Source organism: Dipodomys spectabilis, unplaced genomic scaffold (genome assembly GCF_019054845.1).
Source record: "Dipodomys spectabilis isolate Male_0828 unplaced genomic scaffold, ASM1905484v1 ptg000048l, whole genome shotgun sequence".
NCBI classification, from domain to species: Eukaryota; Metazoa; Chordata; class Mammalia; order Rodentia; family Heteromyidae; genus Dipodomys; species Dipodomys spectabilis.
The window spans coordinates 2538541-2557891 of NW_024870725.1; the positions used below are offsets into that span (position 1 = coordinate 2538541).

Consider the following 19351-nt stretch of genomic DNA (forward strand, 5'->3'; position numbering starts at 1 on the left):
TATGGGTCTGTTTAGTTGGTTTAACTCATCTTGGTTTGGTTTGGGTATATTAATATTTGCTAGAAATTCTTCCATTCATCCAGGTTCCCAAACTTGTTAGCATAAAGATTTGAGAAATATTCCCTTATAATGTTCTGAATCTTGGTTGTTTCTGTGGTGATGTTTCCATTTTTGTCTCTTAGTTTGTTTATTTGGGTGTGTTCTCTTCTATTTTGGTAAGATTTTCAAAGAGTCTATCAATTTTGTTAATTTTTTCCAAGAACCAATTTTTTGTTTTGTTAATTCTTTCTATGTTTTTTTGGACTGTAATTAATTTAATTCTGATTTAATTTAAATTATTTGTTTCTGTCTATTGGATTAGGGTTTTGCTTATTGCTCTTTTTCAAGGATCTTCTGGTGCCTCATTAAATTTTTGGTTTGAGATCTCTCCAATTTGTTAATATAATACCTCAAAACTATGAATTTTCTTCTGAGTACTGCCTTTGCTGTGTCCCAAAGTAGCTGGTAATTTGTATGTTCATTTCTGTCAAATGCCATGAACTTTATTATTTCCTTTCTAATCTCTTCCATTATCCACTTGTGGTTCAACATTTTGCTATTCAGCCTCCATGTCTTAGAGGATATTCTTTGGTAGCATTTGGTGTTGAAATCTAATTTTATTCCCTTGTGGTCTGAGAGAACGTTGACCATGATTTCAATGTTTGTGTATTTGGACATTTGATTTTTGACATTAAATGTGGTCTATTTTGGAGAATGTTCCATGTGCTGCCGAGAAGAGTATGTATTCTGTTGCTGATGGGTGAAATATTCTATAGCTGTTTCTCTGTTGAGTATTTGCTCAGTTGATCTATCCACTGGTGTGTTAAAGTGGTGTGTTAAAGTCACTGACAATCTATGTCTTTCTGTCTATGGGTGATTTTTAAGGAAAGCAGGGTTTCTTGGGTGCTCCAGTATTTTGTGAATAGATATTTAGAATTCTTGTATCCTTGTGTAGGAGAGATTCTTTTATTAGTATGTAGTGTCCTTCTTTTTCTCTTCTCACTAATTTTATTTTGAAATCTATTTTATCTGATATTAAGATTGTTATTCCAGAATGTTTGTGGAGGTCGTTTGTTTGGTAGATTTTATTCTAACCTTTCACTTTGAGAATATGTGTGTTTTTGTAGGGAAGTAGTATCTCTTGAAGACAGAGATAAAAGAATCCTGTTTTTTTTATCCAAGTAGAGATTCTATGTTATTTCATTGGAAGGTTAAGTCCATTAATATTGAGAGTTAGGATTAAGAGATGCTTGGTAGTTCCTGCCATGTTATCCAACTTCTTAGGGGCTGTATCCCCTAGGTTCTGCCTATGTTTATCTGATTCTTTGGGGGCTATTTCTCAGCCTTCATAGTGCTCTAGTTGGTCCTCTATATGTAGGACATCTTTAAATATTTTTGTTGGGTTGGATTGGTGGAGACGAATCATTTCAATTTTTCTCTCCGTCGGAATGAATACAATTTCAACTATATACACTATTTTTGGTTGATAATTGTTTGTCTTTAAGGCATGGCATACTTCATTCCCATCTCTTCTTGCTTTCATGGTCTCTGCTGAGAAATGTGTAGTTATCCTGGTTGGTTTTACTTCATAATGATTGATCTTTTTTACCTGACAGTTTTAAGAATCCTTTTCCTTGGTTTCTATTGATCCTTTGCGTATGACAATGTGGTGGTGGGGTATCCAGTTCTGGTCTGGTCTATTTGGGGTTCTAAAGGCTTCTTGTATCTGAATGGGCCTATCTTTTTGCATGTTTGGGGAATTTTCTGCTGGTCTTCTGTTACATAAATTTCCCAGACCTTTGGCTTCTGTTTCTAGGCCCTCTGCTATAACCATTAGCCTTAAATTAGGTCTTCTGATGGTGTCTTCTATTTGCTGAATAAATTTATCATAATTTTTGGATTTGTTTTGAAAACTTGTCTGTTCTTTCTCTATAATGTCTAGGCTGTCTTCTATCCCAGAGGTATAGTCTTCTGCAAGGTCTAGCCTACTGTCCAGACATTTTGTTTTTATTTTCCTCCTTCTAATTGTCCAGCTTTAATGGCTTCAATTTCTTTGTTGAGCCTTGCTTTAGATCTTGTATGGATTTCTTTGAATTCTTGCCTTGAATTTCTGTGTGCATTCTCAAATCCCTTAGTTGAGTATCTATACTTTAACTGGACTCCTTTTCCTTTTTTGTAATTCATTCAATTTTCTGGTTGTAGATTCCCTGAATTTCTCTGGCAATTTTTTGTTTGCCTCATCATAGCCTTATGCAGGCTTTCATTTTTTTTTTATTCAACATATTAACCAGTAGTGGTTTTAAAGTATTTTGAGAAGTATCCTCTGGATTTTTTATTAAATGCTCTGTTGACTATTTGTCCTGGTTGGGAGTTGAAATTCCTTCACTTGCCATTTTTCTTATGCTTCGGTTGCTTGTTCTGCCCATTTGAGAATGAAAGCAAATCCAATTCCTCACTAGAATACAAGTACCAACCCAAAGAACTGTGATTGCACAGATTCTGGAGGTTTACAAATAACAATGGGAGTTTTCTCTCTATCTCACCTTTTTTGGGAATGAGTGTACATCCAATTACATACCAGAACACAATTCTAAGACAAGCACTTACCCAGAGCCCTGTAGTTGCACAGACTTTGGGAGTTTACAATCAACAACGGGTATTTTCAGTCTAACTAACCTTTTGGGGAGTGATATTATATCCTATTACACAACAGAACATACATCTAAGAGTAGCACTTACCCAGAGCACTGTAGTAGCAGACTTTTTTCTTCCTTCCTCATTGCTGTTCTGTTCACAACTGTATAAACAGCCTTTGGTGACTACCAGACTTTCTCCTTAACTGTGTATACATTTAATTCACAGTATAAATGGACTACCTAACTCCCTACTGCACAATATTTGTATTCTTAATTTCAGAATTATTGCTTCATATGTACATAATTGTTCTATTTTTTATTTTTATGTATTTTTTATCTTTATTTTTTATCTTTGTTTTGTTTGTTTTAATTTTTTTCTCTCTTTCTTACTTAGAAGTTAGGTCATAACTATCCTCCCTCTGTTCCTTTCCTTGGCTATATCCTTTTAATCTGATTTTTCTCCTCCTATATATCATTATATATCTTCATGTTTCCCCTAACTACACCTCAACATATTTACAATTATTTCTACTCCTTCATTCCCTCTTCAGTTCATTTCCTCTGTTGATCCCCAAGTGTGCAACATTGAGCTAGACTATATCTGTAGACAGTGAGATAGTGCCAAATTGGGTCTCAGTGTTATCCCTTTGATCCAAACCATTCTAAACCTCATTACATAGCTACTCACTGATTACAATTGTTTATAATCCCCACTTCTGAAACAGAATACCCTTTCCCTGACAAAGATAAGCAGAGATAAACAAGAGAACACCTATCTATGATTGGGAGCCTCTAAAATCATCAGTGCAAAGATACCACCTGGGTGTGGATTTTGTCTTAAAACTGTGCTCAGTGGTGTTATTGGGCATACTTATATATCCAATAGAAGAGAGATAGAGTGAAACACCTATTTGTATTGTGTTCCAAGGTCTGCACAATCTCAGGGCTCTGAGTTGGTGCTTCTCAGATTTTGAAATTAGTTTTTCAGAGGGGGTAACAATGCTCAACAACAAATGAACTCATTACCTTACACATATAACTGTAACCTCTCTGTACAGCACCTTTGCAATAAAATAAAATAAAATTTAAAAAACAATGTAATGGAAAGTTATAAAAGTATATTTACTATAGAAAGTAACTACTTTTCAAAAGACTTACAAGTTATGTCTCTCTATATAATTAAAATTCATCCTTTTTACTCTGTTCATAACTCAATAATGATTATTGACAATATTCCATAACTCCTAAAATTGGATAAATGTAGTAAAGGAAAATCATATTTAATTTCTCATGGATAAGCCTAATAATGTTAACTCACCTAACACTGGAAATTTTGCACAATATTACCTTAGAGGCATTTTGTCTTCATTAAATCACAAAGAAACAATTTATGAAAATCTATCTACAGATTCAAAGACCAAGTACACTACCAAGTCCCATTTTAAAATTTCTTAAATTAAAATCACCCACTTCAGAACAGATTGAGTATAAAAAGCTGTGAAATATTTGAGAACTGCAATTGTTTCAGGCATTTTGGGCAGCTTACTGTCAGATTTCAGAAATATTGACTTATTTATATTTTCCTTTCTAAGTTGAAAAACTGATCCATCCCTCAAATTATTTTTCTTTTAGAAATGTTCAAGTTCATTAAAATCTATCATTTTAAGCACTTATTTGGAGTTTTCAGTTGAACATAAAATCATTCTATTTACATATTTACTTTTTGTAAAGAACAAAGAGATTCATGACTCATATACTGTGAACAACTGTTTGGAAATAAGCGTAATATTTTTTTTAAAAATTCTCTATTCTCAAACTAACCCAGATAGATTAAATAATTTAACAGAATGATTTATGATATCAGATTGTTTGGAGAAAAGCAAATAACAAATAAATCATATAATTCCTTTTTCTATAAGGTATTCTATTTTGTACAACTCAGAAATTTTCTTCTGTTAATAATAATTGGCAGAAAAAAAATCTGATTGGCTTTATTATCCACATATAGCTGTGATCCATATAAAATAATAAGACTAGATTTTGAGGTTGAATTTTAGTGGGGAAGAATTTATTTTATTGTTGTTCAAGATGTAGCTAAATTACTAATCACTATTTTCAAATTAATATTACCATGTTTTTATTTGTTAGAACATTATTTTGTATTTTTCTTATTTTCAGCTTTTGTGGAGAAAGTATCTCACTCAGTGTGTAGTCTATGCAAGTTTGACACTCACTTTGTAACCCAGGCTGACCTTGAACTCATGATCTTCCTACCTTCCTACTTCTGAGTACAGATGAACCATCATTTCTGGTACCCAAACTAGTATTTAATTTTAACATTCTAATATACCCTTTTTTGGCTCATGAGTTGATGTGAAATTGAATTACATTAGTTTATTTTTATTTATTTATTTGATTGTTTATTTTGTAATACTATGGTATTAACTCAGGACCTTCTGCTTGCTAGACATATAATCTGCTGAGGAACATCTTAAGCTACATTTAATATTCTTTAAATTGAAATAACCTAAAATATTGCCTCAACATTAGAGAACCTTTAGATAATATATTTGATACATGTGTTATTCACATATCTTGGCACTAAATAATCAGAAGTAGTATTTCAGAATATATGACTTTTTTTGGTAGAGAAAGAATGTAGGTATTATACATTTGGTGTTGCTTTGTCTATTTCTTCATATATGAACATATCTAAATCAGATATGTTTTTAAGAGACTCAATCCTTGGCTTATTTGCTAAATTTATGCTACAAAACTTTTCAGGTATCTCTATGTTCTTTAAATATATGAAAGCTTTCAACATAAAATAGGACTTTATATTAACATCATTTAGTTGTACAAGATGATTCTTTTTGACACATCCACATAGGCATACAGTGTATTTGATCAGAATCATCAAGTAGTATCTGTTATAATGGTCTTAATGATTTCTCCTAGATAAATTAGTAGAAAATGCAGCTGATACATGACAGATTAGAAAGAGTCTTATAATGAATAGTGAAAATTGTGTTAATATCAAGAACCAGGGAGGCCGGGCACTGGTGGCTCACACCTGTAATCCTAGCTACTCAGGAGGCTGAGATCTGAGGATCGAGGTTCAAAGCCAGCCCGGGCAGGAGAGACCGTGAGAATCCTATCTCCAATAAACCACCAGAAAACCGGAAGTGTGGCTGTAGCTCAAGTGGTAGAGCGCTCGCCTTGAGCTGAATTGCTGAGGGACAGCGCCCAGGCCCAGAGTTCAAGCCTCACGACCGACAAAAAAAAAAAAAAAAAGAACCAGGGAAATTTAATTAGGTAATAAAAAAGAGTAGGCATTTGATATAACATACCAAGTGTTCATTTAATCAAAATTGAGGTAATGTAAAAAATTATAATTGCTTACTGAAAATATTTTAATTTCTATGGTTTTAGATATCTCTCTAATAAAGTAAGCATCACAATTTTCACTATTATCAATTCTGAAATAAAGTTTTAAACTAATAGTTGCCTAACTTAGAGCAACTCAAGACACATAAGAGTATAATTGCCTCACCATTCTGTTGTTCCCCTTCCCTTCTGTAAATCAAATAAATGTATATACAATACCAGTGTACCAAAATCAAATACAGGGACAACAAGGAATATACCATAGGGGGAAGAACATACAAAAGAAACAAAAAGTCACATGGTACATTAATTTGGAGAGGGGAAGAGAAAAACAAAATGTTTAAATAGGTATACAGTTTGACCCATTGTAACAATGAGATGTGCAAGACACTATGTTGAAAATGAACTTTACACCTTTGGCGGTGGGTGGGGGTGGGGTAGTGGGGCAGGTGGGAGGGAAGGGATGGTAGGGGAAAACAAAGGAGGAGGCAACAATGCTCGATAGGAAATGTATTCATTGCTTGCTCATGTAACTGTACCACCCTGTACAGTTATTTTTACAATAAAAATGTACAAATAAACAGTAATAAAGAAAAAGTTCTTGTGCAAAGGACAAAGGGGCAAACAATGAAAGAGCAAAATACACAAGACAATATATTGTAAATGATCTGTACAACTTGGGGTGGGGTATTAGGTGGAGGGAAGGTAAAAGAAAAATGAGGTAAGGGGTAGCAAGTTTGAGAAGGATTGTACTTATTACATTTCTTATGTAATTGTAACCCCCTCTGTACATCACCTTGACAATAAAATTTAAATTAAAAATATAAAAACTTTTCCTTAAATAAAAAAGTATAATTAATATTCTGGCTGAAATCTATATATTTAATTTTTTCTTTCACTAAAAATGAGATGTTTGTTTGATTATGATGTTCTTGCAACTTTGTTTTTGTAGCTTAACCTTTCACATGATTTACCAGAGAAATTGATTTGATTATCACTATTTTTCATTCAAAATCCATATATAGGTAAGGTAACACCAGAACTTACTATTTTTCAATCAAAAGCAGCAACACTGGTGTAATTCAAATACCACATCAAGAAGAACTGGATTGCTTTTATATGACTTTTAGAATGCTTTAAATTAGCAACACTCAAAGAAAAATAGACATAGTTTTATTAATTTGCCATTATAATCTTCACATATATTTTTAAAAAAATACTGATTTCACTTCATTCTATTGATTTTCAGTACAAACTGTTGAGTAGCTTGGCTTAAGAAAATAAATGAGGCACTTGTTCTAGGTTTCACATTCTGAATTCTGATTTATTTTATCTTTCTAGGTAGTAGTAAGTATAGTAAAATTGTACTGTCTTGAGTTAAAGAGCAGCTATTCATGTGCAAAGTGATAAATAAAGTTTCATCTTTTAATAAATGAGTAGTGGCAAAGGTTTAATCATTTCTCAAAAAATACATAAACTTTGTTTTCAGTGTGGTGATGGTGGTAGTGTGTGTGTATGTGTGTCTGTGTGTTTGTGTATGTGTGAGTTTGTCTGTGTATGGGTGTGTCTGTCTGTGTGTCTGAGTATGTGGGTGTCTGTCAGTCCTATGGCTTGAACTTAAGACTTGGATGTTCTCTCTCAATTTTTATGCTCAAAGCTAGTATTTTACAACTTTTGCGACAAAGCCACAAAAGTCAATTTGGGGTATTTTGGTAGTTAGTTGGAAGTAATAGTCTCACAGACTTTCTTGCTCAGGCTGCTTCAACTGTGATCCTCAGATCTCAGCCTCCTGAATAGCTAATAATAGAGATGTGAGCAAACATCAACAACTAGTATTTAAATTTTAAATTCTTATTTACTGCAATAAATTGTTTTTTGTTTTGAAAATGGTTAATTAAAATATCTTTGTGTGATTTAAATTACACATGAGAAAACAAATGTAAATAAGATTACTCTTTTGGTGCCTGATAATCAACAAGCATCATGCCAACACTACCAATTTTATGGTGAGTTTTACTGAAATTTTAACTATTCTATAGCATTATCTACTTCCAGGCAATTCTCATTCACATCTACATAAATAATTCTAATGTATATTTTATATATTTGAGTTAAGATTATGAAGCAGATGTTAAAACATGTTTATAGAACAACATAACCAAATTTATATCATGCTAGTGAGTGATAATCTTTAGTAATATTTATATGACGTGATTGAGTTATTATTTATACCTTATATTATATTTTCCTTTGATTCTGAAGTACAGGAAGTCCAGTATTTCCATTGTTTCACTAATCAAATAAGGTAATTACTTTTGTTATGAATTTATAAAATAATTTTAAGTAATAATGAGAAAGACTAAAGAAACTGAAGGTACAGCTCACGTGTAGAGAGGTTGCCTAATATTCACAAGACATTTGATGCCATCACAGTATTGCAAATAAGAAAAAATAAAACCTTCAATTATACTCAAATTAATCATTTATAAAATTTAAAAATTTACATTATTACACTTGTATAGAGTTGTGTTTGTATTATTAATTAATAATTTAATTATGAAATATGCAACATTAAACAATCTTCTTGTTAAGAAAATTAATTTGTTGGATTTATTATCAAAATTAATAAAATTATCTTAGATTGTACATAAATGATTTCATAGATTACCAATTATTCATAATACAATACTTTGATTGCATTTGTTAGTTAAAAATCATTAAAGCTATATCATTCATAGTGTAATATCTCAAATGTTAAAAATTAAACATATCTTGATGCTACAAAATGCTTTAGCAGTATAGATTCTTTGAAAATCTTATTAGTAAACCTTTAAACTATAAATAAGAAGCACTGAAATTGTTAAATATATCTGAAAATGGACATCATGCAATGCAAAAATGTCAATAATCATGATGATTAATAATTAAGCTTATGGCCGGGCGCTGGTGGCTCACGCCTATAATCCTAGCTACTCAGTAGGCTGAGATCTGAGGATCGCGGTTCAAAGCCAGCCCGGGCAGGAGAGACCTTGAGACTCCTATCTCCAATAAACCAACAGAAAACCGGAAGTGGCGCTGTAGCTCAGGTGATAGAACGCTCACCTTGAGCTGAAGAGCTGAGGGACAGCACCCAGGCCCAGAGTTCAAGCCCCACAACCGCCAAAAAAAAAAAAATAAGCTTATGAAATTCAATGTTATCATATGATAATAAATACACTACATCAAAGGGTGAAGTGACTGCTTTTGTTGATCATGTTTTATGTGTTTCTTCAGAGTAAATGTTGGAGATTTGTACAGAATCAGATTAATGTCCTAAGTTTTAAGAAAATATTTGAACAATATTTGGCTTTGGTGGTTTATAAACCATTTTTCACTTTTCAGCTTGTAAAGAAAGATCTTAGATTTTAAAATGCAGTTGAATAATTTTAATTGTTGTCATATCATTTATTTTGCTTCTTTTTTTATAACTACATACCCTTAGAAATTAGTCCAGAATCACCATATTTCCTTCTTTCTAGTCTTTTCAGTAAATGAAATACAATTTGGATTACTGAGGTATGGACCAAACTGAAAAAGGAGCCTTAAAAATGCAAACAAGTATTTTGCTAGTTATCTGACAAAAAAAAATCCCCTCTTTTTACTCCAGTCTACTTGTTTAAATATCTCAACACTTATTACAACAGTAAATGAAGTGTATGTATGGATGTGAGTGTGTGTGAGAGAGAATTTTCTTAGTGTACTGGAGGGCTAGGAAGCAGCTGACTTCCATTTGGAACATCAATGCTTCCTCAAGAGTTTTGTGAAAACATTATTATCTTTTCTACTTCACATTATATTATCATTAAGTTATTGTGCTTCTAGATGAAAAATACTGTGATGGGAAAGAAATGTAAAGCATATAAATCAATATTGTTCAATATTGAACAATTTGATTTTATCAATGCCTATGATAGTGCAGAAACATTATTTTCATTCTTTCACCTTAAAATTTCTGTTTCTGGTCTACTATTTCTCTCTTGCATTTTTTTTATCATTTGCTTCATAATAGATTGCCTTCACTCAAATTGATTTTAATGAATTTTGAGCTATCTTTTGAGATTTAATATGTATGTATTTATCGTTAAATATGTCTTAAAACACAGAAGTGGTTAAAAATCATTTTTTACCATTGGACTTACAGTTTACAAAAAATAGACTTGAGGAACATCTATTCAGTTTGATTCTAAACCAAGTTTTCAATAGAGAGAGAGAGAGAGAGAGATGGTCTACATAGATAATTATTTTGTATATACATATTATTTGTTTTGTATTGGTAATTATATATACAATTATTTGTTTAAAATTTGACTTTCAAACTTATTGCATATCAAGACTTATGATGATTTTGATAGAAGTTACCAATGCAATGCTTAAATTTGTCTAGAAAATAATTATTTCTAATAATATTTTACTTGCAATAAACAGTTCAAAATTCTATTTAAAAGAGCAACTAAACTGCAGAAAATGTTTCATAAACGAGGATAACAACAATTCTATTGAGGCATTTCTCGTGCTCCTGTCTGTTGGTTTTGGTCACTACTATTACTATTTTCCACATCAGACTTTGGAGACAACAGTAAGATAAAGGCAGTGTTTTTACTTGCATTGCCTTACTAGTAGAAAATTTTATGCTAGAAACTGGACTGGACATTGCAGTCAAGTATAATAAAGCTAGAAAATGTACAGAGTTTATTCAAAACTTTGAATTCCTAAAAAATGTGCAAAGCAGATTGCATACAGGATGCCTGCAATCTTAGGTTCCCAGAAAGCTAATATATGAAGATCATGGTTCAAAGCCAATATAGAGCAAGAAAAATCTGTAAGACTCTTATCTGTAATTAACCTCTAAAAAGCCAGAAGTATAGCTCTGGCTAAAGTGGTAGAACACTAGCCTTGAACAAATAAGTACAAGGACAGTGCCTAGCTTCTGAGTTCAAGCTCCAAGCCCAGCGCATGCGCCCGCGCGCGCACACACACACACACACACACACACACACACACACAAATTCACACACACACAAACCAGATTGCCTTTAAGGAAAAAGCAAATAATTGCTTCCAAAGAAGCCATCATATTGCATAATATTGTGCTGCTTTTAGATTCTATAAAACATATAAAATTCATTGACCCTCAATGATAATGTCCTCTGAAAATGAGGTTGAGATTGAAAATATAATGTGACTTTTTCAGTGACGTTTATATAATGTGTGTGGAATAAAAGAAAATATTGTATTTAACTTTATCAAAATTTCTTTTTAGCTGTCATTCCTGGACTAAAGAAAGGTACAGTAGAAACCAACATAAACCATAACCATTCTGCATGTTTCATTTTAAAATGAGCTGCTGATTTGTTTATCTTTAAAAGTTTTAGTCTTCTTTCTTCTCAAAGGATAATTTATTTTATTTTATTTATTAATTAGTTTTTTTTGATTGTGAAAATATGGTACAGAAGTGTTACAATTACATGAACAAGGTAATGAGTACATTTCTTATCAAGCATTGTTGCCTCCTTCCTTGTTTCCCCTTACCATCCCGGCCCTCCCATCACCCCGTCCCCTTCCCGTCCCCACCCCCCCCCCCCACCTCCGTTAAAGTTATAAAGTTTGTTTTTGGACATAACGTCTTTTACATCTCATTGTTGCAACGGGTCCACCTGTATCCCTATTTAAACAATTTGTTTGTTCCCTTTCATTCCCCAAATTATACCAACATCAAATGCAGTGAAAATGGACAAAGCAACAAAGAAATCATCTTATAAATGTTAGAAAAAATAGCAAGAAAGAAAAACCATTTGAGACCTTATCTTGGGGTTCATTTCTCCTACCAACAACTTATCTGACCATTTCTGCTTGTCTCAGACATATACTAGTTATTGCAAATAAGGGAAACCATGGGACCTATGTTACTTTTGGCCTGGGTTATTTCACTTGATATAATTCTTTCCATGACTTTCCATTTCCTAACAAATGGGGCAATGTCATTTTTTTGTGATGGAGGCATAGAATTCCAAAGACCTCGGAGTCAAAGCAAACACTCTGAAAACATTACAGGATGGAATAGGAGAAAATCTAGGTCTTCCTGGCACAGGCCAAAATTTTCTTAATAGAGACCCAGAAACACAAGAAATCAAAGAAAGGTTGGACAAATGGGATTGAAGGAGGTTGCAGAGCTTCTACATGGCAAAGGACATAGCTGGCAATATCAAATGAAAGCCCACGGTTTGGGAGAAGACGTTAACTAGCCATACAATGGACAAGGGTCTCATAACTAAAATATTCCTGGAACTCAAAAAATTAAATCCCCCAACAACAAATCCTCAAAGAAACAACTGCCAATAAATAAGTGGGCTAAAGACTTAAAGTGAAACTTCTCTGAAGAGGAAAGAAGGATGGCCAATAGACACATGAAGAAATGGTCGACCTCACTAGCCATAAAAGAAATGCAAATCAAAATAACATTGAGATAACTCCTCACCTCAGTTAGAACGGCTATAATCAAGAACTCTAATAACAACTGATGCTGGAGGGGATGTGGACAGAAGGGAACCCTACTGCATTGTTGGTGGTAGTGTAAACTTGTTCACCCACTCTAGAAAGTGGTATGGAGGTTCCTCAAAAGGCTCTACATAGATCTCCCCTATGACGCAGCAATCCCACTTTTGGGCATTTACCCAAATCATCACAAACAAGACCATGCTAAAGCTACCAGTACAACTATGTTTACTGCAGCATTATTTACCATATCTAAGTTATAGAACCAACCCAGATGCCCCTCAGTAGATGAATTATTCAAGAAAGTGTGGTATATATACTCATAGAATATTTTAATTTGATTGTTTCATTGAAAGATATTATTCATACATTTCATACAAGAAATATTTTGGAAGGATAAGATATTTAATAACTTGGATATCTTGCTTACCTGGATAATTTTTCCAATTACATGTCATTAATTTTTTTTTCTTGTAAAGAAGCTTTGATAGGGACATTATGATCTTTTGGTCACTTGATTTACAGTAGATGCTTTCAAACAACCTTTGAATGTAAATATTCACTTTTTCTCTGACAGTAAAAGCATATTCAGCATTTTGGCTAAGGTTTCATTAAAGGTGAAATTCTTTTATTTCTTGATTTTTATTTTAATAGTATATTTGAATTGTATAGGAATTATACATGCTTAACATAATAGTTTCATTCTTTTTTAACTTGTAAATAATTCATACAATACACTTGGATTGTCATGTTTTAGTGCATAGATTACATGTGAACACTAAGTTTGACAGAAAACACTTTAAAATAAGAAGCACACAGTTAAAATGCATATACTTTTGTGGCTGTGATTTTTTAAAATTCTATAGGTTATTCTAACTATTCCAAATATATTTGCACATATTGTGTGTATATGAAAAGTGTATATATGATTATACGTGTCAAATAATCTTAGGAAAATCCCTTTCTTATCTACTAGTGAGGCAAAATGTATTAATAATTATTGATAAAATAAAGTTTCATTAACTGTTAATGTGTACCTTTTTGCAAATTTTAGCAAAGCAAGAATTTCACTTATATCACTTTTCTTTGTGCTTTCAATAACTCATTGTTTGTAAACAGTGCTTTGTTCACTGGTTTGTTTGTGGTAATTTTTTTGCTATCTATTCTATTCTAGCTAATTTATTTTGTCAAATTATTAATGTATATTAGTAGAAAAGCTGACATGGCTCTCAGTTAACCTTCAAGGTCCTTCTTGAGCTGACTTTTCATAGTTGTTACTATTCAAAAGTCAGCTGTAAGTTAGGTATTCATTACATTAGACTTGAAATGTTGAACCTGAGTCAGGTCTAACTGTTAAGAAATGTTTGAGAATAAAGTAAGTTGCAGTGTAAGGATCTAGAAGAGACTATAGGAAAAAAGTATTCTCTTTCAACCATATTCTTTGTATTTATATCTGATGAGTTAAGAATTTTAGACAGATATGGAGGACTAACATAAATTTTTATTGTAAAGGTGATATAATACGGATTACAGTTACATAAGTCAGATAGTAAATACATTTTTTTGGAATAGTATCAACTCTTAGCTCATTTTTTCCTTGTTTTTACCCTCCTTCTCCTCTCCCCTGTCCAGTGTACAGCTCATTTCCAAAACAGTGTCTAGTGAGTATCACTACTGAATTATTTCACCTTTGTCCCACCATTTCTATGTTTTCCCTTCCAGTCCTTAAATCAGATAAATTTACATCTAAAAGAAAAGGTACAGAAATTTTAAAAAATTGACAAAAAGGGGGAAACTGAAAAGAAAAATACACCAAAAGTAAAGTTAAAAACTATTTTTTTCCACTTCTTGAGTTCATTTCAATAAGCATTGTTTCATATGATAATATGCACATAGATATTCAGCCCTTGTGCTCCTCTCCTAAGAATATCCTCCTTTGGTCTCAATGTGTGAATGTTTAGAGTCCTGTTTATCATGTCCAACTGTTATTTTTTGTCTTTTCCTAACCATTGGGTTTACTTGTACATTTCTTAGCACATTGTAATTATTACAAATGAAAGGAAACATAAAACCTATATTTCTTTGGGTCTGGCTTACTTCGCGTAATATAATTTTCTCCAAGTCTTTACATTTCTTGACAAATGAGGTTTTTCATATATCAATTAGTGTGAAAAATAATGTCTTTTCATAGGGTGATTTAGTCACATCCAAGTATTAGTGAAAATGCATGTTCATAGTTTCCATGCAAAAATATTATATTAGTGTCACAATGTTATTCTCTTTGTGTTAATTTAATATTCCTTTGTATTCCCATACCAAAGGACATAGTGAGCATTAGGTTTTGTTATTTTTGTTTAGATTACTAGTAGTGGACTAAAAAATGTCAAAAGTAAAATGAATTTATTACAAAATGTTAGCATTTTTGGTATTTTATTAACTAAAATTGCTTCTTTCAGATAACCTATAACATGTTAATTATTTCATACTTATTTTGTTATATATTGAAACACATTAAAAATGTGCTTTGCAATAAAAGCATTCTTATAATGTTTTTCTATAACAAAGGAAAATGGATGCAATTTTTTTATAACTAATCATACAAAAGTAGACTAGAGGGAGAAAAAGTATGATATTAAAGTAATTTAGAGTTATTTAAACAAAAAATAGTGTTACAATATTCATTCTGATAAAAAAGTCATTACTTTGAAGTTATGAAAGGAAAATATTTTTCAAATTTCAAGTGTTTATACTTTTATCATTTTTAATTTAGATAGATGAAATGAATCAGATTACTAGTGGATCAGTGCTTACTAGAAAATTTTTAGTTGTTTTAAAAACGTGAAATTTACCAATACTTTTGCTATAGCTAATTGACATAATAATCCTCTTCGTCCAAATCTTTTCATATAAATACTTCTTCTCAAGTGATCTTGAAATTGATTTAACTTATACAACAAAACTGTAATATATTTCATGAGTTTTATTTTACTAGGTACAAAAAAGCTAATACCTTTCATTATGAATATCAACAAAAATCATGTGATATATCTCACTATATCACCTGCATGAGAAAATATTAATGATACAAAAAGACATTGAAATAATTTTTATAACATATTGCCTCATAAAATCTGTTTAAATATTTACACCATATTAATAGTCTTATGTGAAAAATCTTAGTACTATGAGAATTTAGATCAATTTCACAGAAAACCATTTTAATTTTTCAGGTATAAACAAATGTCCCAAGTCTGTCTTTTCTTAAATACACAATAAAGCATATAATTTCAAAAATTCGGACTTACTTGTTAACCTTTCAATAGCTAAGTTCTTTCTTTATTCCAAGTAATTATTAGTGTGGATTCTATATGTATAACTTGTTTTCCCCATCCTTATTGAAATCCTACAATTCTTCCATTGCCTCAACCAGAAAAGATTCTCTGATTACCCTGTTGAAGTTAAGCTCTACTTTGCTCTAAATGTCAATTGTGTGTCAGATATTTTTCACATATTACTTGTATGACATTTATGACTATTTATCATGAATGTATTCAAAATGGAAAGCAAGTAGAAAACAATTTTTAAACTTGTGTTTCTCATAAGCATAATTATTCATTAAGTCAATAAAATTATTCCTAATAATTAACTAGTGAACTGTGAGAGTGTAAATACTCATTGAAAATGACTCCGTTTGTGTACATATAATTCCACTTCATTATTGATGGTTTTATTTTACATTATACAATATCAGAAAAAAGTGTAAATATTAAAAATCTTCTAAATATGACCATGTGACAGTAGTGCATGCTTATAATTTTAGCTACTCAAGAGGTTGAGATTTAAGGATAACAGTTCAAAACATTTCCTGTGCAAAAAGTCCAAGAGATGCTTATCTCCAATTAGTAACCAAAAAGTTAGAAAATAGAACCATGGCTTAGATGATAGAACGTTAGCCTTGAACCCAAATCTTAAGGACAGTCCCAAGGCCCTGAGTGCAAGCCCAAGGACAGACCAAAAAATAAATGAAATTTACATGTGTTTTGTGAAGATTTACAAAACTTGGCTCATATTTTTCATGACTTCCCAACTTTCTCAATTTCATTTATTTGTAATTTATGACTATGTAAAACATTATACATAAAAATGTATCATGCTGAAATTTGTCCTAATGACATATGCTATTGATAGAAGACATTTCAGAATAGATATCCTTACCAATTATTGCAATTCATCATTCAAAATTTGGAGGAATATTTTTCTTTGAGATATTTAAACTTACAAAATTTGAAGCATTGTTTTTAGTTAATATATATCTTGCTATGTATATTTACCCCTCCAAATGATTTTACCACATATGATTTTAGAGAATTACATCCACATATCATGTTGAGAAATTTGGTCCACATAAAATTAAACATTAATGTCAAATAGAGTCACTGAACAAAGTAAATCTACAAAAAAGTAATTATAACTTTTCTTGACTATATCTATGAAAATAAAATCTAGTAAGTTTCATCTATTATTAATATGAATAGAAACCCACTTTCACCCTTCCTAAAGATCAAAATATTCATCGGCATTCATAGTAAAGTTGTACAAAAATTATTTGTTTTGGTTTTTTAATATTATTTTTATTGTAAAAGTGATGTACAGAGAGTTTACAATTGCATAGTTCAGATACTGAGTACATCTCTTTTTTAACAATGTTCCCTTGTTTGCTCCCAGTTTTCCCTCCAGAAGCTCCTCCCCCATAAGTTGTACAGTTCATTTTCAACATAATGTCTTGTGAGTATCATTGATGCATTTATTCACCCTTTGTCCTACTATTGCTCCCCCTTTCCCTCCCCAAAACAGATAAACTTACATACAAGATCAAAGATACAGAACTCAAAAACAGCAACAAAAGGGGAAAAACAAAGAACAAAAAAATCACAAAAAAGAAACTAGGAAGTGGCTAAGTCAATGTTTAACAACCAAGCAAATTTACCATCTTTTTTCATTTTAATCTCATTCAATGATTAGTATTATTTATCTTGCTTTAAAACCGAATCTTGAATGATAATTCAGCTTTTTATCTGCTTTGATTAACAATCATAGAATTAGTAATGTCTAACCTGAATCTACTATGAAGCAAACAATTTAATTAGACTTGAAAAATTAGAATTTTGTTAAGATACCTACAAAAATTTGTTATTGAATAAGAAATGTTCTCCTTAGCTAAATTGTCAACCTGATAGTACAGCTCAGAAATACTGAATTTTACATTGATCTAGCATGTCAAATGAAAATGTTATCTACTGGCCAAGTTTTTAAAATATAAAGGATCTAACTATAATAAATTTAAAGTAAAATATTTTAGCACAATTCTTTTAGAATATTGCCATTTCCACATGTAATTAACTCAAAAATTATTTACATATATTTCTTTCTTCTTTCACACTCAACCTTGAAACCTGCTGTGTATTTTACACATATAACAAGCACATGAAATTCAAACTCTTCACGGTTTAGTGCTCAGTTATGTGGGTAGAACACTACCCACATATTTAGCAATAAGGAAAAAGCCACAGGTTTAAACCTCAGTATTCCTGAGATAACTTAATATGATAAATGTTAATTTTCAGAATATGAACTTCAAAAAATAGGAAGCCTGAAAGTTACATAGATCTTAAATAATGATAAATGTCCTTATGTGATATTCATGCTTACAAAACACATTTTGTATACTTGCTAACAATGATATTATACTGTGATAGGTTTCAAAGAGGCAAGTTATTTCTTCACTTATATTTACTTGCTGGTGATCCAAAATATCAAGAAATTAAAAACAGCATGTAGCTTGTAAAATAATGGAATGCAACAATTAGTTAATAGAATAAGATTCTATTAAATTAATAAATAGTTTATATTTGGGGTACAATGAAATTTAATTATATCATTGCTTGTTTGTAAATATATGGAAGACTAGTTAGCTAATATTCAATGCAAGTGAGATATAAGAAATATGTTTAAACAGTTTGCAGCTTTGGAAAAAGCAGCTGTTGTATGCTCTACACAGTTTGAATTTACACCAGATTAGCCAAGTTATATTTTCTGTACAGTCAATCTTTTACTGTGTTCCAAATTCAATAATTACCTAGAAGGGAGAGGGAAGAACATGAGGAACCTTATAGCAATCATATTAAACCTTTTTCTATTATAGCAGCTTTGATGTGTTAAGCTTTTTCTGATCTATGTAAAATGTTAAGACTAAAACACTGCTAAGTGTGTAGCACTATGTTACAGCATGTGGCTAACATGTGAGAGAGCCAGGATTCTATTCTCAGCATAGAATATAAAATAAGAATAGTTTGAAAAGTAACAAAAGGGAGATATTCTTATCAGTAATATCAGAATATATAGTTTAGTAACAAAAACAAGATGAAATATCTGTATAGGAACTGGTAGATTGAAGCTGAACGTAGGAGCTATGTTCTCAATTACTAATTAAAATACAGTCAAAACCAGAGATGAAATTATCAATTACTAAAGCAGTTGTGTATGGAAAATTGAAAACATGTACTTGAAAAAATCATTTTAAAGTATAGATCCAAGAATATTATACTTAATGTAAGATGTTACTACAAACTTGAAACCTACATAAAGAAAATATATGTATCAACCAATAAAAGACTATATATCATTTTAGTGTTTCTCTTCAGTATTTGTACAATCAAGTGTAAAATAATTCTAGGATAGTCCTAATAAAGATGTTTAGT

At 31.3% G+C, this 19351-nt stretch overlaps 1 protein-coding gene across 6 annotated transcripts in view; it reads left to right on the forward strand.

Annotated features, from left to right (window-relative positions):
* Nucleotides 1–19351, forward strand: part of Pcdh11x (protocadherin 11 X-linked) — a 619725-nt gene that overhangs the window by 490627 nt on the left and 109747 nt on the right. For 4 of the 6 annotated variants that reach the window (XM_042678788.1, XM_042678790.1, XM_042678792.1 and 1 more), the window contains one exon: nucleotides 11362–11385. The exons of the other annotated variants lie outside the window; for them this stretch is intronic. In XM_042678788.1, the coding sequence (XP_042534722.1) occupies nucleotides 11362–11385 (24 nt within the window). The remainder of the gene's footprint in view (nucleotides 1–11361; nucleotides 11386–19351) is intronic. 6 annotated transcript variants of the gene reach the window in all.